Here is a 27,533-nt window from a genome sequence, read left to right as displayed (position 1 = left end):
CGGATGGCCTCTTCCTAGAGAAATTGTAAAGCAAATTTCTGCAGCAGTACTGAATTGAGGCCTCTTACTGTGTACCATAAAAGAAGTGACAACAACATAATCCCTCCATTCTTTTTAAAAAAAAAAAAAGCTCCAAGATACTGTGGTATTTGAAACAGTACATATTACGAATAATGTTTCACATTATGAATGTCTCATTATTCTTAAGATATTTCATTTGGTTGTGAGCTATGAATAATTTGAAATTTTATGTTAACAATATACCACCATTTAAAAATTATGTTTTTAAAGATGTTTATTATTTCTAAAATGATCTCAAATTAATTTCATAATATCTGAAAAATGAATACTTTCAATATTTCTACATATTTGTTAGAAATTATCTACATTAGATAAATATCCTGATATTAGGAAACAGAAATGCTTATTAAATCTCTCTGTAAAGAAAGGCCTTAGAAGAACGCAAAAATCTAGGCCTTCCCTTCTGCCTCCCAAAACTACCAAAAGAACAAATTACATCCTTGGAAGTTCATTATCTAAATCCTTCCAGAATATGAAACCCATGACTGGAAGGACCCTGTCCATCTCACACCTCTGTCACCGAGCACCAAACACTATGGTCAGCTTCATTAAGTGTTTATTGAATAAAAGACTGATAAATGAAAGAAATGTTCTTTATTCCACAATTTCTTCAAAACCTTTAAAATGATGACAAGCTGGAATTCTCAAATTATGTAATGAAAGATGATCTTATTACATTTTAAATATATGCTTTGTGGTAGAATTATTCTAAGCACAGCCCCACAACAGTAAAGGAAGCTGTTACTCTTCCATTGCCCCAAATCAACCGTTATCAAATATAAAGCTGGGACATCACTAAAGCGAGGAAAAGACAACTGAAAAGATGTGTGGATCGTGACTCGTTTTTTTGGTTTTTTATAAACTACAGTGGCTGAGTTATTACATTTCCCACCACTTAGAGTTTTTAGAATTAAATATGGGTCAACAATCACTAAGCACATCAACAAGTGACACTCATTGAAATAAATCATACCAAATGGCCAGCATATTATAAGCTGATGTGACACTACCACTGCCTTCATAAATAAAAAATGAGAATTAAACTTTCATAGTAAAATATTTCACCAGACTCGATTGCGAATTTTGACATAGTCAATTTATCATTGTAAAAATCAGACGAGGCTTAGTCGGCTCTGGTCAGAAAGTTCATTAGTCTATTAAAATTATACCTTTGCCAGGATGTCATGATTCTTTTTACTGAAAAATATCTGCTATTTACTGAAAAGATTTCACAATATTTTCTTGTTTTGTCCAAAGAAAATAAGCATTTAAAACGGATGAATTTTCAAATCAATTATGAGCAACAGATGGCTCTAGGAAAACAATTCTGAAAGTTTAAATTAACTTTAAGCACTATTCCTGTAATGAATAATGGTCAATTTATTTGACTACTTCTTCCATTTATTTAATTAAAATATTTTGTTTCTAAAGAAGATGAAACATATTTTGTATTCTAAACATGAAAAAAATCTATGACAAATTTTATCCTAAAGGCAGTTTTATCTCGAAAACTATTAGTGAAAAGATGATTTTAAACTGAAATTAAAACAAAACGAAAAGCAATTCAGAATACCTTTCCATGGGTTTCTGCAATCCTGTGTGATTCTTATTGCAAATCCCCTTTCATATGTGGCCACACAGCTTGGCAGCAATATCCCAGTGTAGGCTATGTTTTTATTGATTGCAGGACACATTTGTCTTTCTTGGTAACACTGGACTTCCCTTTTTGCTCTTCTTTTTGCAAATCAAAGTATCTCATTTCTATAGGTCTTGTTTTCATTTTCAATGCATTTCATTTCCTTTGCTCTAACAGAGAACATAAATGAAAGTTCGAGGGCTGACATTATCTTACCTGATGGTTACACTCCAAAAAGAGTATGGAGCGGCAGATACAATATTACCACAAAGCAAATTCACATCCAGACAAAGCACAGTGGCAGTTGTTCACTGCGCCTGAATTACTGACCAGTAATAGTCACAGAACATAACATTCCTCCAGCCCTAACAATCTAGGAGCAAGACATTAAATAGCTACATACCCATGAGAAATACAATTCTGGCACAGCTCTCTCTGGCTACTTCCAGAAGGACTACAAGGACCTCAAATTAAGTATGTCCTAAATGGACTTCCCCCTAAACGCCGTGCCCCTTCCAGTGTTGACAAGCCCTGTGCATGGCATGACCACTCTCCCAGCTGCTTATGCCAGAATCCTAGCTTTGTCCACACCCAGTCTGAGGCAACCCCGCCTCTGATCAGTTCACTTCTAGTCATCCCCAAGGTTACGCCAAAATCATCTTTCACATAATTATTGAAACTGGCCTCTATGCCTCCAGTCCTGCTTCCTCAAATACATTCTCCCCAGCAGAAGCAGAATATCCTTCTGATCTGATCATACTATTCCATTTCTTAATAGGCATTAAAGGTTCTTCAGAGTGTTCAGGAGACTACAAAATCCTCTAGAACAGCACTGTCCAGTAGAAACAGAATGGGAGCCACCTACGCAATTTTTAATTTTTTAGGAACGACATTGAAAAACAGGTGAGGGAGGGGAGAAGGAGGAGTTATTGTTCATTGAGTATAGAGTTTCAGTTTAGAAAGATGAAAAGTTCTGGAGATAGAGGGGTGTGATGGTTGCACAACAATGAGAATTTACCACTGAACTATACACCTAAAAATGATTAAAATGAAAATTTTATGTTAAGTATATTTTATCACAACAAAAAAGAAACAGGTAATTTTAATAATATATCTTATTTAACCCAACAAATCCAAAATATTATCATTTTGACATGTAACCAATATAAAAATTGAGATATTTTACGTTCTTTTTTCATACTGTCATTGAAATCTGCTATGTATTTACACTTACAGCACATCTCAATTTGGATGCTAAATTTTCAAGGCTGTTTGAAATGTGAAACGCGCAATGTAGACCTACTAAAACTATATAGTTGTGTTTCATATGTTTATGCCACTCCAGTTTTTAAGCTTATTTAAAACTAAATAAAATTTAAATTCAGTTCTTCGGGAACACTAACCACATTCCAAGTGCTCAAGAGCCGTAAGTGGGCAGTGCCTACCATCTTGACAGCACAGTTCTGGATCTCCTGAGGCACCCTCTTCTCAAGCTTCATCTCTCCCTCTTCAGACTTCATGCTCCAGCTCTACTGTAATTTCATTCCCCGGAACTTACAACTCTCTCCCACTTCCACGCTACTGAGCGTACTGTTCAATCGCCTGATCCCTCCTCCAGCTAGCTCTTCTCATCTTTCAGGTCTCAGCTTAGGCATTATTAGGCACTGCTTCCTCCACGAAGCTTTTCTACTCTTCTATATCACCAACACTCATACCAAGTCTACTAAAGTCCCTCACTGCGTTCTGGATTTTTACTTTAATAGATCTTTTCATATTGCTTTGCAATTGCTTGCCTAATTTTTAATAAATTCCATTATCCTGTAATGGCTATAAAAGCGGAAATATCTATCACCTAACTATACAGCAAGTCCTAAATAAATATTTATTGAACAAACGAATGAATAAACAAATGAGAGCACCAGGAATGCACTTCCTCCTTATAATATTCATCTGTTCTGTTCCTGACTGGCCAAAAGGCAGCTTACAGAGATTTATGCAGCAAGCAGTGCATCATTAGCCATAAGCAATGACCAACTTTAAATGCAACTTTATGCCAGGCCCTTCACTTTCCCATTTCATCCTCCCAACCCCCTCAGTTTATAGATGAAGTTCAGAGAAGTTAATCCTCATGGCCAAGGTTGCCTAACTGGAGGACGCAGGCCTCAAACAGTCTTAATCCAGAGCCTGCACATTCCATCTCAATGTAACAGGCTTAGAGTTGCATGAACTAAAGGGTAACACAGATGAATGCAGAGAACCTTTGATATTTCAATCAATAAATCCCACCGTGACTGGCTACAACTGCACTGGGACCTGTGTCTTAGCTTAGGTTAGAAAATGACATCAATAAATCGTGGGAACACATCTAAAACAGACCACAGTGACTGATGTTAAATTAATTACAAGTATGAAAAGATTCTCACTTTATAAAAAAGCATTTTATAACTTTTTTATTGATTTTTAAAATACCCTTCTGAAGGAATAAATAACAATTTATAATAAAATATTAGAAAAGCAAATAATGAATCCACTGTTTTATAATAATGACTGTACCTTTCGAAGACTATAACCTCTACGCTGTCAATCACTGTTGACCAAGCCAAACCCTACGGATTGTTTACAGCCACCTAGCAGCTGCCTCGGTTTGGCGTGTGTGTTGGTATTGACCCGGTCACTGTTGGAGCGAAAGGGGTGACCCCATCTCTGGAACCCCGACCCTAGCTCACTCACTCTATTGAAAGATCCATCAGCAACCACTACTCACACAGACAAGATCAGAAAAAATGGGCCATTCAGCAATCCAAGCTAAAAAATGATTACTCTCTCACATAACTCTTTAATCATGAGTTATCTGAAGTTCTACTTATCTGTCTAATAATGTTTTTAAAATTAGTCCTCAGGAAAAACGAGTTCAAAACAAAATTTAAAGGCTCTAATCAATTTCCTTTTGCCTCACAGTTTTCTTTCAGGAGATAAAGAAAAATCCATAGTAACAAGATAACATTTCATGCATTTACACATTTTCTCCTATAGACATCTACAGCCTTCAGAAAGTATATTATTTGTAGTCATGCCTATCTGACATTTTCCATTTTACTCAAAAGATTTTATGGTTTGGTATTACAGCAATATACAAATTTGACAGCTTGCAATAGGATCTAGTCCCTGCAGCAAATCATTCTGACAGCTAAGTACTATACAGCTACTAATGTACATTTTTTTTACACTACACTTACTTAAAAATCTTACAAAGTTGGGGACACATGTATGCTGAAATCCTGAGGAACATTCTTAATGATATTGTAAATTTTATACTGGACTTATTAAATAAGAGGACCCTACATACCACACCACAACTACGTCACTTGTAGTGTCACTTACTCCTCCTTCAGTAATTCACTATTAAAAGCAAATTTTTCCTCAATTGCATTTAAACAAACTTGCTCATCATTGTCAATGGTTACTATTTTCTTAGAATTCCTCTTTGTCTTTAAAAATAACTGAAGATGTTAATAAATCAGTACACAAGTTAATGCAGAACATAAGGACTTTTTTTGATTGCCTTTACAAAGCTATCTTTTTTCTTTTAAAGTGATAAGAGATAATCGATATGCCTTTACATTTCCTGAAATGCATTAACAGGCTCTGTCAAACACAACGGTGATTCCTCTAGCAAAAAAGCAAAGCTGCTCTCCAGCATGGCTATAACATTAACTAAACAGGACTTAGCGTGACCTTACAGCACAAGAGGCAGACTCCATCTCCATCTCTCAGTAATTCTACTTTTAGTATTCAATACATCTGATACCATAAGCCAGTTAGCAAGAGAACAAGTGCTTTCTTCTAAGAAATGGGAAGCCTGAACGTATTTTTTCCCCTTGATTCAACTCTTCAGGAGAAATGCCACAGTGAAACCACTCTATTTTCAGAATTGATGTACCTTTCAAAACTATAATCTTTGGCTTTCAAGTTCACTATTATTTGCCTTCAGGTACAAATTTTAAAGTGTATAGAGGCTTCCAGGCAGAATAGTTGGTCTCAGCCAGATACTGAAACGCTTGTAGCTCAGTCATCACTGCAGTGTGAATTCCTTTTCAAAATAATGTTCTTCACTCAGACAACACTTGTGCCTGTGTTTGGTTCACTTGCCAAATACAAATCGGAGGTCATTGGATGCCTGGGGGCAACTTCAATTATTTCAAAATTCATTTCTCCCTCTATTTGGTTGCAGAAATAGGATTTCAAATGTAAAAATCATAGGAATGTCTACAGACATAGAAACAAGGCGCTGTGCTATGCGACCGTGAGGAGGGATGTGTGGTGAAGGAACATCATCAAGTTTTTAACGCAATCACAGCAATCAAGATAGACATCACTTATTTTGATACATGCAATTTAATATGTAACTTTCTCTCCAAACAGAAAAAATGTTTAAAACTAACAGTTGCATTGAGGGTCTGCTGCAATTTTCCAGGATTTCTTAGAATCCACAAACTTTCCTTGCTGTTTTATTTATGTAAATTCCATAGATCTTTAATTAATTCAGCCTTCAAGAATTGATCAATGTATGTAACAGACATTCATGGTAAGTATGTAACAAATACCAGAACTTCATGCCATTTTATTTATTTTGCTGGGGTTTTTTTTAATGTTCTTCCCTTAAATTTTATAATCAAATCTAAAGATTTTTTTGTTGATCTGCTTCCAAAAGATGATATTGTCCCTGAAGATCATTCCAGCAGATGACACTGCTGTTCTCTGTGTGACCTCACTACAAAAACATTGTTTGTCCCCTGTAAATTCCTGTCCTTAATTCTTCTTCCTGATCATTTTTTCCTGTATTTTTTCTATTGTGAAAACCAAAAAAAGACATTCTAACTTCATGTGTGTTTTATACTACCCTACTTCCTTTGTGTTTTCATTTTTGCTCCTCATTCAGAGATTCAGTTATGACCATGGCCAATCAATCATATTAGTAGAGAAAATAAGACACAAGGAAGTAAGAAAAGGAAATGATTGAGTAAATTCTAAAATGTAGACGACATGGGGGCAATTGTTTTCTTTTTGTCCTCAGGCATACCAATCATCTGTGACTCCAGGTGAACGCCTAGACTGGCTATCCCTGAGGGTGAAGGAAAGGTCCTCACACCCTCCTCGCTCTTCTTCCCACCAGGGGCCCATGCTCTGATGTTCACTGGATGAGCAGAGAAGGTACTGGAGGACATGGGGAGGGGGCTGGGGATGACAGGACTTGCCACAAGGATAACTGTTCTCATACTGTAAAGTCATTCAGAAGCAAAGGAATTCATTCTAAAAAAGTAGGTAAGAAAAATACTAAGTAATCTAGAATCTGCACTAATAATCAGAAGAATGCTTTGGCTGACAGAGAAAATGGTTCTCCGTTTTGGCTATGACTTTGGATATAAAGTTATTTCAGCCATTTCTTCCCTATAAAAGGATGGCTCTGCTTAATAACCTGGTGCTTTTAGATAGTAACCGGTAGCATTTTTTAGATGAGGCAGCAATTACTTTAATAACCCCTGAGATAATTACTCTACACAAAAGCTAAATATTGCTAAAGAAAGGAGAGAAAGAACTAATTGGAAAAAGACCACTAAAGCCAAATATATTTTTGCAATAAAATTTTTTTAGTTTAAAAAATTAATAAAATTTAAGAAGTATTTTAAATTATCAGCCACATAAAATATGTCTTGAAAATAAATCTAGTGTCATCACTGTTGTCTATTTAATTATCTGATGAGTAGAAAGAAGCCACACCTGTGATATTACCAGACCAGGTGGCTGATTGAGATAAAGGTTCTTCATAAAGCACACACCGTTTTAGGATCAACCTAATCCACTGGAGTGTACTGAAAGGGCTGTTTTCCATTTGCTGTCTCTCCTTTTGAAATGGTCATTGTAAGTAAGAGAGAAAATCTGCTAAAGTAAACAAATCCTTTCTTACATCCTCTACAAAAATCTTTCTACACAAATAATTGTATAGATGGGCATTTCAAAAGCTGCAAGTTGAACCGATGAATGAATAAAAGGCCAGCAACAGTATTACCAAAATATTCAAACACTTCCGCATAAACTCCAGTATTCCCTATTCTAGAAAGACTGCTAATAATAATGAGCATTTTTTATATACAGCTTTTGTACTTCAGAAGACATTTTAAACTCATGTTTGCCATCAGCCTTTCTTTAAGCCTCTTGCAGTTACTAGCTGTTACTCGTGTTGCTTATTACTTATACAGAAAAACACTAACTTGCCCCAAGGGAAAGCAGCTCTTTTTATATGGCTAAATAAAAAACTGAACTGAAAAACTGCCCTCTGGAATTCAGCGCTTTGAATACACAGCAAGCAGCTCTTCCCTGCCCCTCTGCCATCCCTTGGGCTACAGCAGCCCAGCACGCATCATAACACACACACACTCTTACACTCACTCACACTTACACTCACACACACCCCCTTCTACAAGTGTGGGCAGGGCTATGAGTAGGCACTTGCTGAGGGAGGTGAGTTAAGGGCAATGGGATGAGAAACTGGTGCAGCAGCACCACCTAGTGGGCAGTGGGTCCCCCTTGCTGCTGCTTCATGGATGAGCAGTTTGTCCAACCTACATCAGGTCACTCCAGTTTTCAATCCCCAACTGACCAGAGGTTCCAAGATCAGAACTCTCAGACACCAGAGCAAGTGCTGCATCCGTGCTCCGTAGGCTATCTGAAGCACTGCTAGTCTACATGCCCTAACCACAGCTCCCCTGTGATGCCAATAAGGAGACCAATGTCTCGCTTTAGGGTAGCATGCAGAGGGGTGAGCAGGAAGTTACCACCACGACTTTTAAGGGAGAAACTGTAAAAAGGCACAAGCCATTCAGCATTGTCTGATCAAACCCTTCAGCCACAAAAATTTTAAGCCAGAAGCACAAATAATAAATAATTTGATGCCTTTTATTCATTCCATAAATATTTACTTAGGAAATATTTACTTAGTGCATTCCACCCTACACACAAGTGATCATTTGTAAATCTTGTTATTCAAAGCCTGTCTGAGTCTAATCACCAAGGGACACTGAGCAAGACTGGGACCCAGACACTACCGTATAGGAAATTCATCAGGGTGACGGTGCTATCTTGAGGATTCTTGGTGAAAAAGTCATCCAGACTTCCGGCTGTTGCCCCCTTTCAAACTATTACAGCATTTTTGTGTGGGTTTTTTCCCCTGAAACAAAGTTTCTCCTTGTATTTTCCCACTTGAGGTAACCACTCGGAGCATTTTGATAAATAGCATTCCAAGAAACTATCCATACATATAAATTGTATCAAAAACAGAAAAAAATCTGATCTACAGCATGCTATTTTCACCTAAATATGTGTTGTGGACATCTGCATGTTAATAAGTTGCTCTACATTGTCATCTGAAACCGACCTTAGCTGATCTTAAACTCAGTCAAGACATATTCTTCTAAAGGTACCAATCATTCCATAAGGAAGATGTGATATACACAATCAAAGTGAGACACAGAATTGTGAAGAAAACAATAAGCGTTGCCACTTTCAGCCACAATCATCAGATTTCAGATTTCTAGTTATAATTTGCTGAAAGGCACTGAAATGATCCATGTTGTTCCTCTCTGCTCTTCCTATAAAACCCCTTTGGGACAGGTGTGGGTAACGATACATCATTAAGGAAGCATTCATGGACAAGAGCAGCCAGGATACAGGTCCAATATAAAGATAAGCAGCAAGAGTAATGACTACTCATTCTGAGGGGCATTAAACTGCTAACAGAAGTCATCTTTCAGACAGAACCAAAGGTGATTGTTAAATGTGGTATTTTAATTTTTGCAAATACTTATTACTTATAAATCAGAAAAATATTAAAACTGTTAATATCTGTCACACTAAACATTAAATTCTTTAACACGTGGTGAACTCAACATTTTTTTTATATCCTGCCTTATTGTCTTAATTCTGTCAAATGGTTTTTGTTCGTTTCTTATTGGCGTTTTTTTTTTAAATTGGTGACCAAGATATGAGATTTCAAACTTTCCTGTGAAAGTCCAGGAGCTAAAGAATTTTAATCTCTTCTGATAGTGACTACAAGCCCATTTAAATGGCCCATTCATTTCCACCTCATTCACAAAACTTCCATTACTACAGCCTGAGTATCCTGGTCCCACCACTTGTATCTGCCAACAGCAATCATCAGGTCCTTAAAGGGCCACATAATTTCCAGCAATGTGAAATTCTCAACGGTGCCATAATGGGAAATAATAGTGTTCACTTTCCCTTCTCTGAGAACAAAAGGCAGTAGACTAGATTCTAAGTGCCTGAGACAGAGGTGCAGAGATAGTACACCCAGCTCCCCACGGGGGAAGTAACAAAACAAGTAACAGTTGGGTAGAATGACAGCTACAATGCCTGGAATATTCTATAGTGGAAAGAATAACAAAGACTGAAGAAATTCTAGGGTATTAAGTCCACATGTAAGACACGCTCCAGTATTTTACGGTCATGAAATTTAACTTTAGGAAAGATTCTCATTAAATATGAAATATAAGGGTCTAAACTAATGATCTGTTGTCTCACAATTTAACAGAACTCCAAGGTTACTTCAATGTTGAGGATATTAAAGTCCTGTCTTGTCAATGAAAAATATTCTTAACAAAGAGAACCAGCAGGAAGGTTTTTATGAAAGTTTCTAAACAGGTCAGAAGAAACTCAGAGAGTTTGGCAAATTAAATGACTTGTATCTATTTGTAAGTGAGAAAATTTCTTGGTAATATAAAAGTTTTTGTATTTCTCTGAAAGTCTCTTCTGGGTGAAGAGATAATAAAATCAGGTTAGACGCATTTTGCCAAGTCAAGACCAACCAAAGACAGGCGAGAGAGAAAAACTAAACAATTTAAATAGAGATACTTGGATAGCTCAGGTCCATTACTAACGAAACTCACCAGAAAGCCTATAGTTTGAAAATTCACATTAATCCAGGAAATGTAGTACTATTCCTTTGCTTCATTTCAAACATAATTTGAGGAAGGTTATAAGCATACTTACAATACAACAAAAAAAGAATATGTACAGATAAGTAAATTGAAGCTAAAGGGAATAAAAGGGGTAGAACAGTAAAATGAAGCTAAGAGAAAAATTATCTTGGGAATGTGTGCATCAATGGAAATATTCAGACGAAATTCACACTCATTTATGAGGTAAAAAAGAAGCTTTGCCACTCACCAATTTTAACCTCTGTAAAGGTATTCTGCCTACATCTATCTGTGTCCTTTCTGGGACATTAGTGAATCGAACTTCTGGGACTGCAACGGCACACATGACATGGGCCCACCTACAGGAAAGGAGACATTAAACGTCAACAAACGTTCCCTAAACTTACGTACCTCGTACTCCAACCAGGCGATGGCAGTTCTCACAGATGGGAAGCACACAGATGCCAAAGAAAGCCAGAAGCCTAAATCCATCACAAACACACTTTGAATTTTAAACCTATGCGATGATAACTCGACAGCTTCAGTACCACACCCGCCCACCACTGTGACATGAAGAACTCGGTGAAGACCAAAGACTCGGTCTTAACAATATACATATATTTTCCTACACTTGCTCTGCAAAATACTGAAATGCAGGAATGGAATTTGCTATTCCATTTGATACTGAAATATAGAGGTGTTTAATACACTTCAGCGAATTAACATGTGGCAAAAGATTAGTTCAATTAATAAAAGGTATGAACTGCGTATAGCATATAATCTTTTTACATAATACAAATGTCATTAAGCAAACTAGAACAAACACCAAAAGTTTTCTAAAAGAATTAATGCTGATTAAGTCTTTAATTAAATTGTTTCTCATTGCAATCCTACTATAATCAAAGGAACCTAGAGATAAGGAGAAATGAACTTTAGCTTGTTTCCTTGTTTCCTACTTAAAACCTAGCATATCTCCTTTCAAATTCTGAATTACTTCAGAAAAATAACAATGTTCCCATTAGCACTATTAAGTTTCTCATAAATGTTATTCCCCAAATAAATATAAAGACTCTTGAGGTTCAAAGAGATCTTGAAAGAATTATCAAATCCATCAATCTATTTTTAAGTGAAAGCATATTTATTTCACTCAAACAACATAAGATTCCATCCTGCCTTTTAAAGACCACAGGAAGAGAAGACAAGTGTCAACCCCATCAGGGCATTCTTTAAGATCTAAATAAATACTATAATTCTATAGCAAACACTATCGCTTTTTGTTCTAGCTTAAGATAGGAAGAGACGTTCTTATCATCTCTGACTTCATAGGAACCACTTAAATCATCTCACAGTCGGCATGACCTATGCAGCATCCTAGAACCAGTCAACACTTTTTAGTATAGTGCCAATCACATTAACTAAGACTGTGAAAGATGAAGATCTGAAATTAAGCAAAAATACAGTTTGTTAGACTAAACTTTATCAACGTAGGAATGATAAATGCCTTTACTTTTCCTTATATGCAACCAGAAACATGTGCACATGCACATAATTATGCTAACTCCATCATTATAGTATACCACGGGTCCCAAGTCTAGCGCCCGTGGGGCCACAAACTGGTAAATCATGGTAATCTGGGGAGCGTCTGCCCCATTTAGGTCAGTTCTCATCCCAACTTATTATTGCCATATAGAGATACACAATCATTTTTCAAGTAAAGATGAAAATCTGGATTTTTACATAAAATCTCTCAACTTTCAAAATTTGGATCAAATTTATAAAACAGCATGTCAGTCAAATAAAACATATCTTGGAGCTGGATCTGGGCCCTCAAGTGCGAGCTTATAACTCCTGCCTAAACCATTTCTGCATGCTTCTATTTCCAAAGGGACCTCTAAGGTGCTTTGGCCCCATTTTAAATATTAAAATCGGGGCATGAAAATAAAATTCACACAAAAAATATATTTCAACATCTGCCACAAAAAACCAGATTATTTTTCTTTTATGTTCACTTTTGATTCTCTTTCAAGACTCTCTTCATATTCTCCAATGGTCCCCTGAAAATCAATGTTTTCTCCCTGTGTTTCTATTTTAGTACACACACATTTCTTCTTAATTTACCAGTGTTAAAAGTAAAGGTTCTATTTTAATGTTATGACTATGATTGACTTTATTTATCTGAAGATAGCAGAATTCAATGTTTTCAGGCATATTCTGTTTTTATTAGACTAATAGGATTCATCACATTAAACACTAGGAGTCCAATGGCACCTAGATGATATGCGTTGCCTCATTTAAAAAACTCCATTAGTAAAAGCGGGTTATTCTTCATGGTGTCAAAGACAGAACAGAAGCAAGACGTAGAACACCGTCATCCAGCGGAGGTGAATGTGCTGTCAGTAATGGTCGCTGAAGACATGCACAGAATCCCAGCCTCAGATCTGGACAGTAAATGCTTTGGAACAATGTGCACAATGAAGAGAGGTCAAGCAAACTGTCATCCAGAGGTTCAAGGTTCTAGAGAGGAGAAGGAAACAATGAAATTCAAGACAAAACGTTACTTACTTATTGTTCTTAGTTTCCTTAAGAGCACCCCCTCTCAAATTGCAGAGACAGCATTCCTGGGGGAGAAAAAACACCACACAATTATCAGACCCATATAATAAAAGTTCTTACTGTTTATCTAAATATTCCCATAAATTCTAATTTTTTATTTTAAAATTAAAACAATCAGGAACTTCATGAAGGCCTATCTCTGAGCAGTTTAAGAAGAGAAAGTAAAAAGAAAGGTGGGAAGGTAAGCATACACCCAAAACTGTTCTTGGTGTATCTATCTCCCAGAAGGAGCCACCTTTATCCTGGTATCGTGTTCAATCTCCACCTTCGGGAGAAAGCTGTGACACAGGGAACTTGGTAGCCTGGAGAGGTACACACTAGAACTCTCGAACAGAGCATACACTTACGACTCGGGTTCTCTTGTGCTCCAGGAATCCACTCATATATACAGGCTGGCAAAATTAGAGTATTGGTAGGCTGCATTCTTTTTTTTTTTTTTTTTGAGGAAGATCAGCCCTGAGCTAACATCTGCCAATCCTCCTCTTTTTGCTGAAGAAGACTGGCCCCGAGCTAACATCCGTGCCCATCTTCCTCTACTTTCTATGTGGGATGCCCGCCACAGCATGGCTTGATGAGCAGTGCCATGTCTGCACCCGGGATCTGAACCAGCAAACCCAAAGCGGAACGAGTGCACTTAACCGGTGCACCACCGGGCCGGCCCCAATAGGCTTCATTCTGATATAAGGATGAGCAAGAAGCTCTTTTTAAAAGATACTCTTTTCAGAAAAGTACCATTTAGACCTTCCTGTGGGCAAATAGTGTTGGAAAAATTGTTCTGATAAACTCAGGCTATTCAGCCCCAGAAAACAGCATCATGAAATGTTTTCCTTTATCCTCTTCAAATAAGTTTACATGTCTGGCACTTTTATGTGTCTTAGATTGGCATAGACTTTTTCACTCCACGATGACTCCCTTTACTACAAATCCAGACTTTATTCATCATTTCTCACTTCAATCCTATGAAAAAGTCCATGGAAACAGGGCCAGAATGCAATGCAATGCCTTCTGTTGACCTAGAATTTTTACATTAAATACCTAAGTAACGTTTTTATTTTCAACCTCAAGCTTGTCCTCCCAATTTACTGCATTAATAGATTTTTTAAAAAATCACTATAGGTTATTTGGGGGTTTTTGTCCTCCAAGCTGCACATATAAAATTTCTCTATCTGTTTTCCAAGGTGATCTTCCTCAACTGATTCTGACGGTTTTGCCTAGCTTTACAGGAAACCCTCTAACTGTTCTACTACTAATAACTGGGTGTCGAACTCCATAGTTTTTATTTTCCTGACGAGAACAACAGCAAAACAACTGAGGAGAATCAAAATATCTGTATAATTCTTAATAGGCAGCAAAAAAGGCAAACCACCAGAAATGTTAATGGTTTTGTGTGTCTGGAATGTCTCTGCACATCCATTTGAAACATCCTGGGTGATTATTAAAGGCTCAGAGTGGCAAAAGCTGCCCCATATTTAGACATCTGAATCCATTATAAATCCAGCTGGAGGAGATAATTCAATGGAAAATTTTCTCTATGCACAACACAAAGCCATACTCCAGAGGCCTTTGAAATAACTGGTTTTGGTGAAGCACACAATCAAAGGAAAGTTTCACAATCCAAAGATTGAAAGTGAGAAATCCAGTAATTCAAACTATTCAATAACATCCAAATTATTCAATCATAATTTCATAAAAAGTTACAATTTTTTTCAGTAATTTAACACACATTCCACAGAGAGAGGGAATAAAAATGAAAACAAAACATGAGGTCAAATGTTTTCATTGTATATGAAAAGAGGCAGCATCGAAGTGGGAATGCAGCAAAGGAGAGTTGTGGGCTGTGCGGAGCTCAGCCACTAAGAGAATTAGATGTCTGATTAATGAAACTGGTAGTGAGAAGAAGCCTAAAGGGACAAGTTAGCAGAGTTAAATACAGCAAAGCAGCGTGGAACCTGCTTTAAAGCACCTGATTAGGGTCATTAACAGGTACACACGTTGCAGAGCACTACTACAACGGGAGGAAACAGTCCTCTAAAGCAGAATAAGGAGACTCAAAATTACAAGTACAGTTGAGAAGACGCCCACCTACCACAATATGAAACTCGTTCTTTCTAGGACCATGAGTGACCTCTCCGTCACAAAATCTAATGGATAATTCCAAGTCCTTGGTTCACCTGACCTCTTAGCAGCATTCAACCTTGCTGATCATGCCTGAAAGGGTTTCTCCCTATCATGCCTGAAACCATTTCTCCCTGTGATTTCTATGACCCAACACTCTCCTCACTGGGCTTCTCCATCTCCAGTTGATCCTCAGCTTCCTTTAACAGGCATCTCTTTCACGCCCCTTAAACACTGTGATTTCTGTAATAGGCCCTATTCGCTTCTCTATCCACATCTGTTTGCTAGGCATCTGATCTAGTTCCCTGATTCTCAAAAAGCAAAGCCTGAAACATTTATCTCCTGAGATGCCTGATTGACAGTTCCACAGGCATCTCAAACACACATGCAAAACTGAACTCACATCTTCTTTGCAAGCCTATACTATTTCAATGTTTCCTACCACTGCAATTAACTATCCATTCTAGCTCAAGCTGGAAGACATAATTTTCCTCTCATCCTAGATCCAACCAATTGAGTTCTGTCAATCCCACCTCCAAATGCATCCTCTTCTCTCCGTCATCACTGCTGTCACCTTAGAGGATACACCAGCATCCTTCACCAGACCTAAAATACTGAAATAGCCACCCCACAGTCAACTTGGAACCCTCCAGAGTGGGTTTTAATGCTTCTCAGTACTTAATGTGGCCTTGAAGGGCCAGGATCATCAGGCCTTGACCTTGTCCAGCTTCACTTTGCACTCTTCTCCATGCTTAGAAACCCCAGGAACCTCTCATCAGGTCCCCTCTGCCCCCAAACACATCAGACACACACCTGGCTCCATTCTTCATTAATTAAGTTGAAAACATTCTTGACATCTCAACCTAAATACTGATTCCTCCAAGAAAGCTCTCCTAATCCCCTGGCTCAGTTACTTCTCTCTCATTACCCTTGTTAACTATTTGTTAAACTCTTTCTGCTATCCTCACTAAATTGTAAGTTCAATGAACACTGTGAGAATATCTGTCATGTTACTCTTTCTCTACTGTGGTACATAATAGAGAGTATACCCGCCATATGAATTTGTTAAATAAATGAGAAAATATGGCAAAATAGGGCAGAGTGAAAATCTTGAAAATTACCATAGGATTAAAAAATTGCAAAGACCATCTTGACATACTGCAATACTAAGAAAAGGAAGCTGCAGTCTTCAGTGACTTATCATGGAGTTAAGAAACAGTGATTGGAAATGCAGTCATTTTTGCCATGATTTACCTGAGAAATTGTATTTCTTAGTGGAGGACAAAAATATTCCTGGCCAGGTAAAGTTATTTATATGACTGACATGATCTTATATGATATCATTGTTTCTGTTCAATTCACTCAATTTTGAAAAAATAAGTAAGAAAAAGAAAAACTCATGTCCAGTTACATCATTTTTTGGAATCACCATCCCTCAAATAGGTCAAACTAGCTGATCTGGTAGAAGCACAAAGACGTCAACCTGTCAATGCATTAATCTGTAAATGAATTTGAACTAATGTTCATAGCCCAGTAGAAGGCAATATCAGATAGGACAATTTTTAACCTTTCTCTCCTTTATTTAAATAGAACTTTATCATCAAAGAACAAAACTGATAATTCTAAAACTTAATAGGTTAAAGCAGCCCAAGTTTTCTTAAGAATCTGTGAAATGCCTGATACACTTAAATTTTGGCACCTACCAAACATACTAATGGTACTAGCATCACTTATCTTCAAAGGTAGTAAAAGAACTGAATGAGAAAGTAGGAAGTGACAGAGTGTCTTTCAGGATATCGATTCATCAAATTGATTATCAATAATAAAAATTCTTCTAGTAGAAGAAGAATTCTATATCAAAGGCCTAATTCATTCCAGATTCCATGTCAGAAACATCATATACTTTACCTCCCTTCCTTAACGTGAACTTATTAGGTAACTAATATCCCACTTCATAGATGAGGAAACTAAGATTTAAGAGATTAAGTAACTTGCCTAAAATCATCCAATCCAGGGGTAATCAAACTCTTTCTGTAAATGGCCAGATATTTACTAATTTACGCTTTACACAACTACAGAGTTGTTGCAACTCATCAACTCTGCCATTGTAGGACAATATGTAAACAAATGGGTGTGGCCGTATTCCAATAACAACATTATTTACAAAAATAGGTGGTGAGTTGGATTTGACCCACAGGCTCTAGTTTTCCAACCCCCAACCAACCAGTAAAAGGAGCAGTTGGGGTTTAAGCTCAGGTCTGCCTCACCACATGTCCATGCTCGTTTTCTCCAGCATCCTCTCCGTCTATATACAAGGTAAGGCACAAGATATAAAAGTAAAGTGCCAAATAAACAGGACACTGTGCCTGGTCTGGGAAGCTCACAATTGAGAAGGGGAGATCTATGTGTACTTAACCATTTATGAAGAAGATAATGATAAAGGGCATAACAAGATCCCCACTTCCTCATTTCTATAAATAACTAAGAATGCATTTTTAAACTAATCCCTTCAAAAGAACCCATATTATTAAAAAATTTTGTTACCAAGCAGCATATAACAATCTGCATTCCCATTTGTTTCATTGATCTAGCTAACAAAACTTCTCATTGGTATGAGATCATTAAATTTATCTCCACTTCATCCTTCAAAGAGTAATGCCATTTCAGGCAAGAGCAACATTTTAAGTTAGTCTGTGCAATCTAACCTCAGGCTAAACAAATTCAATTTAACTGAGAAGAAGAACAGTAAAACTAGAGAGCCAAACCATATCATGGTGTTTAACAAAGTGAAAAAGGCCAAGGTTCAAATCACAGTTCTGCCATTTACTAGTGGTATGACCTTGGGCCAGTTACTTACCCTTTGTGCCTCAGATATTTTGTCTGTAGAAGGGGAGAAAATAGAACTTCCCTAAATGAGTTAATAAGTGTAAAGCATTTCATAAAAACACAATAAATACAAGAAGAACAGTGGTTAAATATGTGAAAGTTGAACTGCAGTTCTAGACGACTTAACATAACAATGCCAATGGATGATCCAGGGATAGTGATCCAGCAGGGAACACAATATAGAGCTGTCATTAATAATCTCTTGAGGTGCAAAAAGCAAGAAGCAGAACTGGAGAGCAAAGAAAACACTCCAGGAACCTAAAATCCAGGCAGCTAGGCTCCAAAGCAAGGAGAGATCTTCCATAGCTCCAGAAGTTACCAACTCATCTATGGAAAGCAGACGCCAGACTCTCCACCATGCTCAGAGAACAGACACTGCTGCAGGGAAAGGCCTGATCCCACCCTCAGAACATCTGAAACCAGAATGGACTGGATCAAACCAAAGCTGCAGCAAAGCTCAGACCCACCTCAAGCACACCTCAGACTGACTTCACTCCCACTCTAGAAACCTGTTCTTTCTAGACCAAGGGGCACACCCTTCCTGAAAATAATAACACTAACTTCATTTGCTACAGACAAAACGTCCAGCACACAGTCAGAAAAAGTACAAGGTACACTAACAAGCAAGAAAATATGATTTATGATCAAGAAAGGAAAAAATAAAATCAGACACAAAGACGGACATGACATTGGAATTATCAGACAGAGAGTTTAAAATTAGTAAGTTCAAAATGCTAAAAGATCTACTGAAAAAAGACAGACAATATATGTGAAGAGACGGGAAAATTTTAGCAAAGTCATGGAAAGTACTTAAAAACAAATATAAATGGTAGAAATGAAAAAATATGACATCAGTAATGTTGAATTCATTAGATAGACTTCAAACCAGACTGGAATTGGCAGAGTAAAAGTTCAATAACTTTAACGACATGAATAGAAAATATAAGAAAAAAAGCAGTTATAATAATGAACAGGGGGCCGGCCCCGTGGCCAAGTGGTTAAGCTCGCCTGCTCCACTTTGGTGGCACAGGGTTTCACCAGTTCAGATCCTGGGTGTGGACATGGCACTGCTCATCAGGCCATGTTGAGGCAGCATCCCACATGCCACAGGCTAGAAGGACCTACAACTAAAATAAACAACTATGTACTGGGGGGATTTGGGGAGGAAAAGCAAAAAAAAAATAGAATGAACAGAGATCTAAGGGAAAATAACAACCTATTCAATTTATGTCTAATTAGAGTCTGAGAAGGAGAGGAAGGATAGAATGGGTGAGAAGAAATATTTGAAGAGAACTTTCCAAAACTGATAAAAGACATCAACCCACAGATCCAAGATGCCAAGCAAACTCCAAGCAAATAAATCACAAAGGAAGCACACCTAAATATACAGCAGCCAAAATTCTGAAAACCAAATATAAACAACATATCTTAAAAGCAAAGAAAAGACACATTTCAGTAAACAACTACTGAAATTACACCTGAAATCTAACTAGAAACACTGGAGGCAAATGGCAATGGAAAAGCATCTAAAAAATACTGAAAGAAAAAAGCTGGTAACCTGGAATTCTATTTCCAGAGAAAATATCCTTTGAAAATGAAGATAAAATAAAAACAATCTCATAGAGACAAAAATCTAAGAGAATTTGTCTCGAGGACATTCACATTATAACAAATGCTAAAAATAAAATTCTTCAGAATGAAGGAAAATGACACAGAGGAAGGAAATGACAAAGAGAGGAAGAGAGCAAAAGAGAGACAGAGATAGAGACTATAAGTTTCATTAAACGACTTGACTGTTTCAAACAAAAATAAAAATACCGTGGAGTATGGTGTATGCAGAGGCAAAATGTAAGACCACAAAAGGAAGGAGGTTAATGAAATTATACTGTTGTAGGGTTCTCACATAATTCATGAAGTAAGATGATATTATTGCAAAGTGGATTGTGATAATTTAAAAATGAAAATTGCAATTGTCAGCAACCACCTATAACAAAGGCCTCAAGAAACTCCCAAACATTAAGTTCTAAGGAATATAAGCTTACAATTAAAACTCAAAAACATGCAAGAAAATGTGGTTCCATGAGCAGAATAAACAGACAGAATTAGATGCACAATGATCTCAGACGCAAAATGTAAAATAAGCATTTTAATATGTTTAAAAATTAAAAGTGGGCATTAAGAATTTAAGTAACAGACTATAAATAAATGACAAACCAGGATTTTAAAAACAATATAGAAATTCTATAACAAAAAAATAATTGAAATTAAAAACTTAAAGGATATGTGAGAGAGCAGATTATTCTTAGTTTAAGAGAGAATTAGAAAACAGAGAGAGCAGAATAAATAACCAAAAATAACACAAACTATTCAATAATGAATTTAACTGAATGAAGTGTGTGTGCTCACATGTATGTGTCTGACTCATAAATTCCAATTAATTTACAGACCTAAACTCAAAAACTGAACTATAAAAATATTAAAAGAAATTTTAGGTAAATATAGTTATGAATTTAAGATAAAGATGACTGCTTAACATAACATTTAAAAGATAAAAGGTATATCAAAAAGATGAATAAATTATGACTATATGAAAATTTTTAAATTCCAAAGGATAAAATATTATATAAATTAGCACAAAATATGAAAATACTGCCAATACAAAACAAAGATTGTCATCCAGAAAATATTTTTTTTAAATCCACCCTTTTGAAAAGTAAACAAAAGATTCAGACTCCTCATTGCCAATAAACATATGAAAGATATCCAACTTCGAGAATAAAGGAAATGAAAACTGAAATAATGAGATAAAACTTCAGATTTTTAAATCAGAAAATATATAGTTTTGGCATCTGTGTATTGTTATGCTAGCTTTAGAGAGGAATTTGGCATTATCAATCAAAATTTTAAATGCACATAGGAGCTGGCCCGGTGGTGCAGTGGTTAAGTTTGCACCGTCCGCTTCGGCGGCCCAGGGTTCGCCGGTTTGGATCCCGGGTGCAGACATGGCACCGCTTTGCAAGTCATGCTGTGGCAAGTGTCCCACATATAAAGTAGAGGAAGATGGGCACAGATGTTAGCTCAAGGCCAGTCTTCCTCAGCAAAAAGAGGAGGATTGGCAGCAGATGTCAGCTCAGGGCTAATCTTCCTCAAAAAAGAAAAAAAAAGGAAAAAAGAAAAAAATTCTTAAATACACATAAATTATGACTCAGCAATTCAACTTCTTGGAATCTAAGATAAACATTTATTTCTATACAAAAGGAGGAATGTACAACGATGGTCATTTAATTTCTGTTTATAACAAACAGTTCTCTCTGGGAGGAACAGGAATTATCAGTTGCTTAGATTTTATTTGTAATGTCTGAATTTTTTATTCAGTAGATTCAAGCTTGAAATTAAAATAGTAATGCAAAAGATACAGTAAATCCATAAATACCGAGTCACTAAGAATTACACAATATTAAATGAAAACACTAAGGCATGTTAAATAAACTGTGATACCACTGGGTCCCCCAGGAACGCAAGACATGACATTAGTTTACGCATAGAAAAGATCGGAAAGGCCAACTGACAAAACGCTATCAGTAGTTTTCTGTAAAAAATGAGATTTGAGCATTTGAGAGTGATGGGAATGAGACTTTCCTAACAATATTTAGTACTCTTATATTAAAAAAAGAAAACCCACAGACACACAAAGAAATTAAACCTTTTTCAATTAAATATGTGTAATTTAAAATTAATGTAACCAAGGAAGTTTATCCTACTTTTTCTATTTTTTTACTCAAATGAAAATTTTAAATGGGCACCTACAATTTCTTCCAGAGTCTTTCAGTGTACCTAATTTCCTTCCAATCTAACCTATGGAGACACCCAAACTGTTCAGCCTTGCAGAACAAAATAAATAAATAAAATTCAATAGTCAGTGCTCATTGCCAGCCTTGTTTTATCTTGTGTTTAATGAGCATGCCTTTTCCAGAACAATAACACCCAGAATAAAATGACTCACTATTATAAAGATTTAGATATATTGCTAGTCAAGCAATGTTTCCTAAAACAAAACAAAAAAATACACCAAAATGCCTGTTACAACATGATTACTCCATAAGGCAGCTGTTATTCCTATCTCCCAAGTTCAGCATTAAAAGAGCTATTCTGTTCTATTCCCTCCTCTCAGGGCAGCTAAACGCTGAATGAAAAAGTATAAATTCAGATCATATTCTGAACATTGTACCTTTCCTGCTTCAGTCCCTTTCTCTCACTTAATACCATTCACAAAATCCCTTTTTAGCAATACCAAGTATTTGTAAAATCTGGTCTCATAAAAAACCACTGAGATGAAGAGCTTGTATACCAATTTACAACATGGAATGATTTCTTTATGGCCCAGTTATTAAACCATGAAAAAGAGTGTTTATAATCAAAGTGCTGACACAACATTAACAACGGTGGTGAGAAGGACAGTGTTATAATACGGCCATCGCACTTGTTCATCATCTGTAGTAGAGGGAACTCATGTTCCAATGGCTCTTCTATAAAGCATCAGTTAAAGAAATGCCAATACCAACATTCTCAGGCTGCCTCGTAAGAAGCTCTCATTTCAGCTGACATATCCATATAATGCCACTAAAGCCAATTTTCAGTGCTACAGAAAAATGATGAGATTTTGAAGTACCTCCCCACACCCTTATTTATCTGACATGTTCATAACAGAAATGCAAAACCGTAAAATAGGGCTGTCTGAGCTAGGAAAACAAAGAGTAATTAATCACATTAACGGAAAACTAGCTTACAAAGTGCTGATCAACAAAACATGGAAGAACCATTTCTGCAGATGAGGCCCATTTATCAGGGTTGGAGAGAGGACAGGATCCACATAAGGACAGGGCTAGTACGAACTCTGAATGATCAGGAAATTGAATGACAGGTTTCCTGCAATTATCTTCTGAATGGAAATTCCACAGATTTCAGTGAATTTTATACTAGCAAGTGAGTTCTCTAATTAGACGCCCCCATCTAATTTGTACTGTCAGTGAAAGTATACATTCATTCAACACATACTGGTTAAGCACCATGCTGTGTTCTAGACACTGGGTAACAGCAGTGAACGAAAAAGATCCTGACCTCAGTGAACTTACATTCTGCTGGGCCAGCAGACGAAGTAAATCAGCAGATTATTTGGATGGCAGAGGATGTTCAGTGCTATGGGAATGGGCCATGGAGTCATCCAGGGAAAGAGAATTCTGACAGATTCCTGGCCTTTTCTAATAGAAAAGGTGATCACAAAGTAAGAGGAAGAATATCTGATACAGCCTCATAGGCCATGGAAAAAGGTGACAGCTTTACTCTGACTGAGAGAGGAAGCACCTGTAAGGTCTGAGCTCAGCAAGGACATAATCTGACTGACATTTTAATTGGATCATTCCAACCACTGTATTGACAGCAGCCGATAGAGGTTCAAGGGGAGAAGTGAGAAGAGAAGTTAGCAGGTTCCTGCCATAATCCAGGAAACAGGTAATGAGTGGATTAGTCTGCGTAATACCAGCAGAGGTGATTAAGAAGTGGCCAGGATTCTGGATTCATTTTAAAAGTAGACAAGACAGGATTTACTGTTAGACAGATGTGGGGAATGAGAAAAAGAAACAAATTGAATCTAACTCTAAAGTTTTTGGCCTCAGCAGCTGGAAGCCTGCAGGAGAAGAAGATTTGGAATTCAGTTTAGCACAGAGTGAATTTGAGATCTACTGGACATGCAAGAGGAGTTGCTCAGGAGTTGGCTATATGGACCTGAACCTCAGCAGAGAGGCTGAGCTGGACACAGAAATGTACAAGCCATCAAAGACTGATGCTGTTTAAAACCATTAAAGCTATGAGATGGGATGAGACTGCCAAACGGGTTTATGTGGAGAAGAGGCTCACGTTTTGAACTCTGGGGAGAGAAAAGAAGTGGCCGGTAAAAGAGGAGGAAAAGCAGGAGAGTGCAGGGTCCTGGAAGCTGAATGAAGACAGTGCTTCAAACAGGAGGCAGTGATCAACTGACTGTGCCAGTGAAACAGAAGTTCCCAGGGAAACATGGCATGAAGGCTGTGACAGAGTAAGTTTAAGAGAGAAGCTGGGGAGAAGAATTGGAGAGAGTAAATAAAGACAAGTCCTCTAAGGAGTTTTACTAGATATAGGGGCATGGAGAAATAGGGTGGGAGCTGGTGGGGAAGAAAGATCAAGAGGTTTTTTGAGGTTTATTTGAAGATGGAAGAAATAACAGCTTGTGTGGATGATAACAATAATCATCTCAAGAGGGGAACATTGACGATGTGGGAAAGAAATGATTTTCTGGAACCATATCCTGTTTATAAGAGAGGGGATGGCCCTAGGTAGGATATTATAGACATGATGCAGGTGGAAACTCGCACATCTCTACTGATGGCTTCCTGTTTCTCAGTGAAATATGAAGTGAGTTCATCAGGTGAGAGGGAGGATGGGGAGAAGATGGGGAAGCTTCGGGTGACAGAAGGTATGAAGCAGACAACCAGGAGAGTGGTAGGTAGTGTGAATGGATGATAGAAATGTAGTATGAATTACTGGCACCACCGAGGACACACCTACAGTTATAAATTGAAAGCAAGAGCGATCTGCATATTGGGTGCTTCTCCACAGCCACATTCAGCTACAGGGGTGCAGGTGCAGAGTAGAGAGACAGCTGCACTCACCAGAACTGAGTATGCCAAAGGAGAATAACAAAGTCAGAAGGTGGCAGGGGACTGACAGTATGTGCAAGGGAATATTTAGCTAAAACAGAAGTAAGGATAAGAGGGCAGAGAGAGACTGAAAAGTTGGGAGCATCACTGAATCATATGTCACAGTGAGGTTAAAGGATTGCTGGAGTCCACGAACTAGAGGGTGTGGGCTAGCAAGACGGAAGAAGGTAGTCAGAGAAAGATGCCTGAAATTGAGAGATGACGCTGAAAATGTTAAGATTCCTAGCAGAATGCCAAACGGTTAAGAGTGGAAACTAACGACTCTTTCAAAAGCTTGTTTCTCTATTGAGCAGGTTTTAGTTCTCTAGTACCACAATAACAAATTACCTCAAACTTAATGACTTCAGAACAATATAAACGTGCACAGTTCAGTAAGTCAGGAGTTCACAATGGCCTCACTGGGCTAAAGTCAAGACATCAGCAGGGTGATTCCTTTCTGGAGGCTCTTGGCGAGAATCCATTTCTTTGCCCTCTCCAGCTTTTAGGAGCCGCCCACATGCCCTGGCTTGTGGCCCTCCTCCCCCATCTTCAAAGCCAGCAACAGCAGGTCAAGTACTTCTCATATCATATCACTCTGATCTCCTCTTCTGCCTCTCTCTTCCACATTTAAGGATGCTTCTGACTGCACCAGGTGTACCCACATAACCAGCATAATCTCCCTATCATAAGGTCAGCTGATTAGCAACTTTAATTCCGTCTACTACCATAATTCCCTTTTTCATGCAATATAACATACTCACAGGATCCAGGAATTAGGACGTGTACATCCTGAGGGAGGGGGGTGTGCATACTACATTGTAACTATTTAAATATCATCATAAAACCATTTGTATGAAAGGAAAATAACAGAAAAATACAGTCATTCTCTGTGTTTGTTTCAAATTACATGTTGTTACTGGATTTATCTTTCTGATGGCATTGCTTACACCACTATAAAAATTAATTTGAGGTTTGCAGAGCACCTATCTGGTAGCAGGGTGGCAAGCCTGGCACATGCTTGGTGGCAAGGAGAAGCACCTCTATAATTTAAGACTGGTCAGAGGTAATCTACATGGAACTTACTGCATTTACATAATAGTATTTCCAAGATCCTGAGCAAAGTACTTCAAGTTGAACACATATCTTACTTTGTTAAACCATACAACATTTGGCTTTCAAATAAAAACCCAACTGGTTTATTCTTTCTTCCCAGCATGACCTTTGATAACAAATGGCGAAGTACATGATTTCTTCATCCTTCCACTGGACTAATTTTTGCACTCATGAGAAATGCCTGCACTGCACTTTTTCCCCCTTCACTCTTCCTAGGGACCTCTTTCCTCATTGCTAAGATGTGCCTTGTAGCCCAGTGACCTCCGGGCATGCACATCCTGGTGTGCTATGCTCCCCATAATGTCAGTCATTATTCTTCCTGACTTTACTTGTGCTCTCTGGTTGAAGCTCTTAAGATTAATGAGGCATTCGTTCTCAATCAAGAAGCTATTTATGAATATAGTTCCACTTACAATAAGCGACGTAGACTTCTCTTTCTCTCCATTACCAAGGGGGGGGGGGGGGGCTGATGTTTATTGAACAAAAGGGAGAACAAAGAACAGAAAAAAATGAATTGTGTCTTTCTAACCTGTAAGCAGTTCACTAACGGAAAGGCTTCCACATCATAGCTATGCTGTCAAGATAACTGATATCCTCCAATGTGCTGTTCTATGTGGTTAAAGTAAAATAATTATTACCACCCTGGCCTTTGTGAGCCAAGGTGTAAGTCTGCAGCTGTTCAGAACAATCTGTCTCCTCAGGAGGCAAGAGTTAATTTTGAACTCAAATACGTTACCTCAAATGGGAGAGTGTGGTCCTGGCCAGCGGCTTACAGATACACCTCAAAGGGGAGGAGCAATGGCGTAAGCATCCACTTGGCTACAAATGGCCACAGCCCACTTGGGTATGTCCTACCTTTAGCAAGAACGAAGCCTTTCTTTTTCTACCAGTTTTACTACATATGTGGATTAAAGGCTGACAGCCTCTCAGGCTGAAACCTCTCATCATCTGGCCTTGACGGTATCCCATGGAATAAAAATATACAGAGTAAAACACATCACAGGGAGCAGCAGTGCCACCACGACCTCTCAAGGCCATAAGTCAATCTGATCTAAAAATCAATGGCTCTGATCTACAAAGCCACTTTAGAGCTCTTCGTAAATGAAAAACGTCACTGCTGTGGTCACTGGGGACACTGGATTCAGGAGATTATCCAGTTCTGGGAAAGTCCTCCAGGCAGAAACTAGAGTAAATATGAAAGGGTAAAGAAACTGCTCTACTCAACCACCCACTAATGCTAATTATTCTATGTTACATAGATAACCAATTATACTAGAAATTAGTGTGGCTTTATTTTCAGCGTAAACTAACAAAAATGATTCAAAAGCACCGCTCAGAATTAGGCCAGTTGTTCAGCCTTCTTCCCAAACT

The 27,533-nt window shown here is 37.6% G+C and overlaps 1 protein-coding gene across 1 annotated transcript in view; it reads right to left on the bottom strand.

The window, feature by feature from the left end:
* The window catches only part of KDM4C (lysine demethylase 4C), a 387,672-nt gene that overhangs the window by 93,659 nt on the left and 266,480 nt on the right, over positions 1 to 27,533 (bottom strand). Inside the window, exons 16-17 of the mRNA XM_046663818.1 lie at positions 13,270 to 13,325; positions 10,958 to 11,066 (exon numbers count right to left, since the gene is read on the bottom strand). Coding sequence (XP_046519774.1) covers positions 10,958 to 11,066; positions 13,270 to 13,325 — 165 coding nt within the window. The remainder of the gene's footprint in view (positions 1 to 10,957; positions 11,067 to 13,269; positions 13,326 to 27,533) is intronic.

This window comes from Equus quagga, chromosome 6, assembly GCF_021613505.1.
Source record: "Equus quagga isolate Etosha38 chromosome 6, UCLA_HA_Equagga_1.0, whole genome shotgun sequence".
Taxonomy (NCBI): Eukaryota; Metazoa; Chordata; class Mammalia; order Perissodactyla; family Equidae; genus Equus; species Equus quagga.
This window is presented reverse-complemented; position numbering and strand designations above follow the sequence as displayed.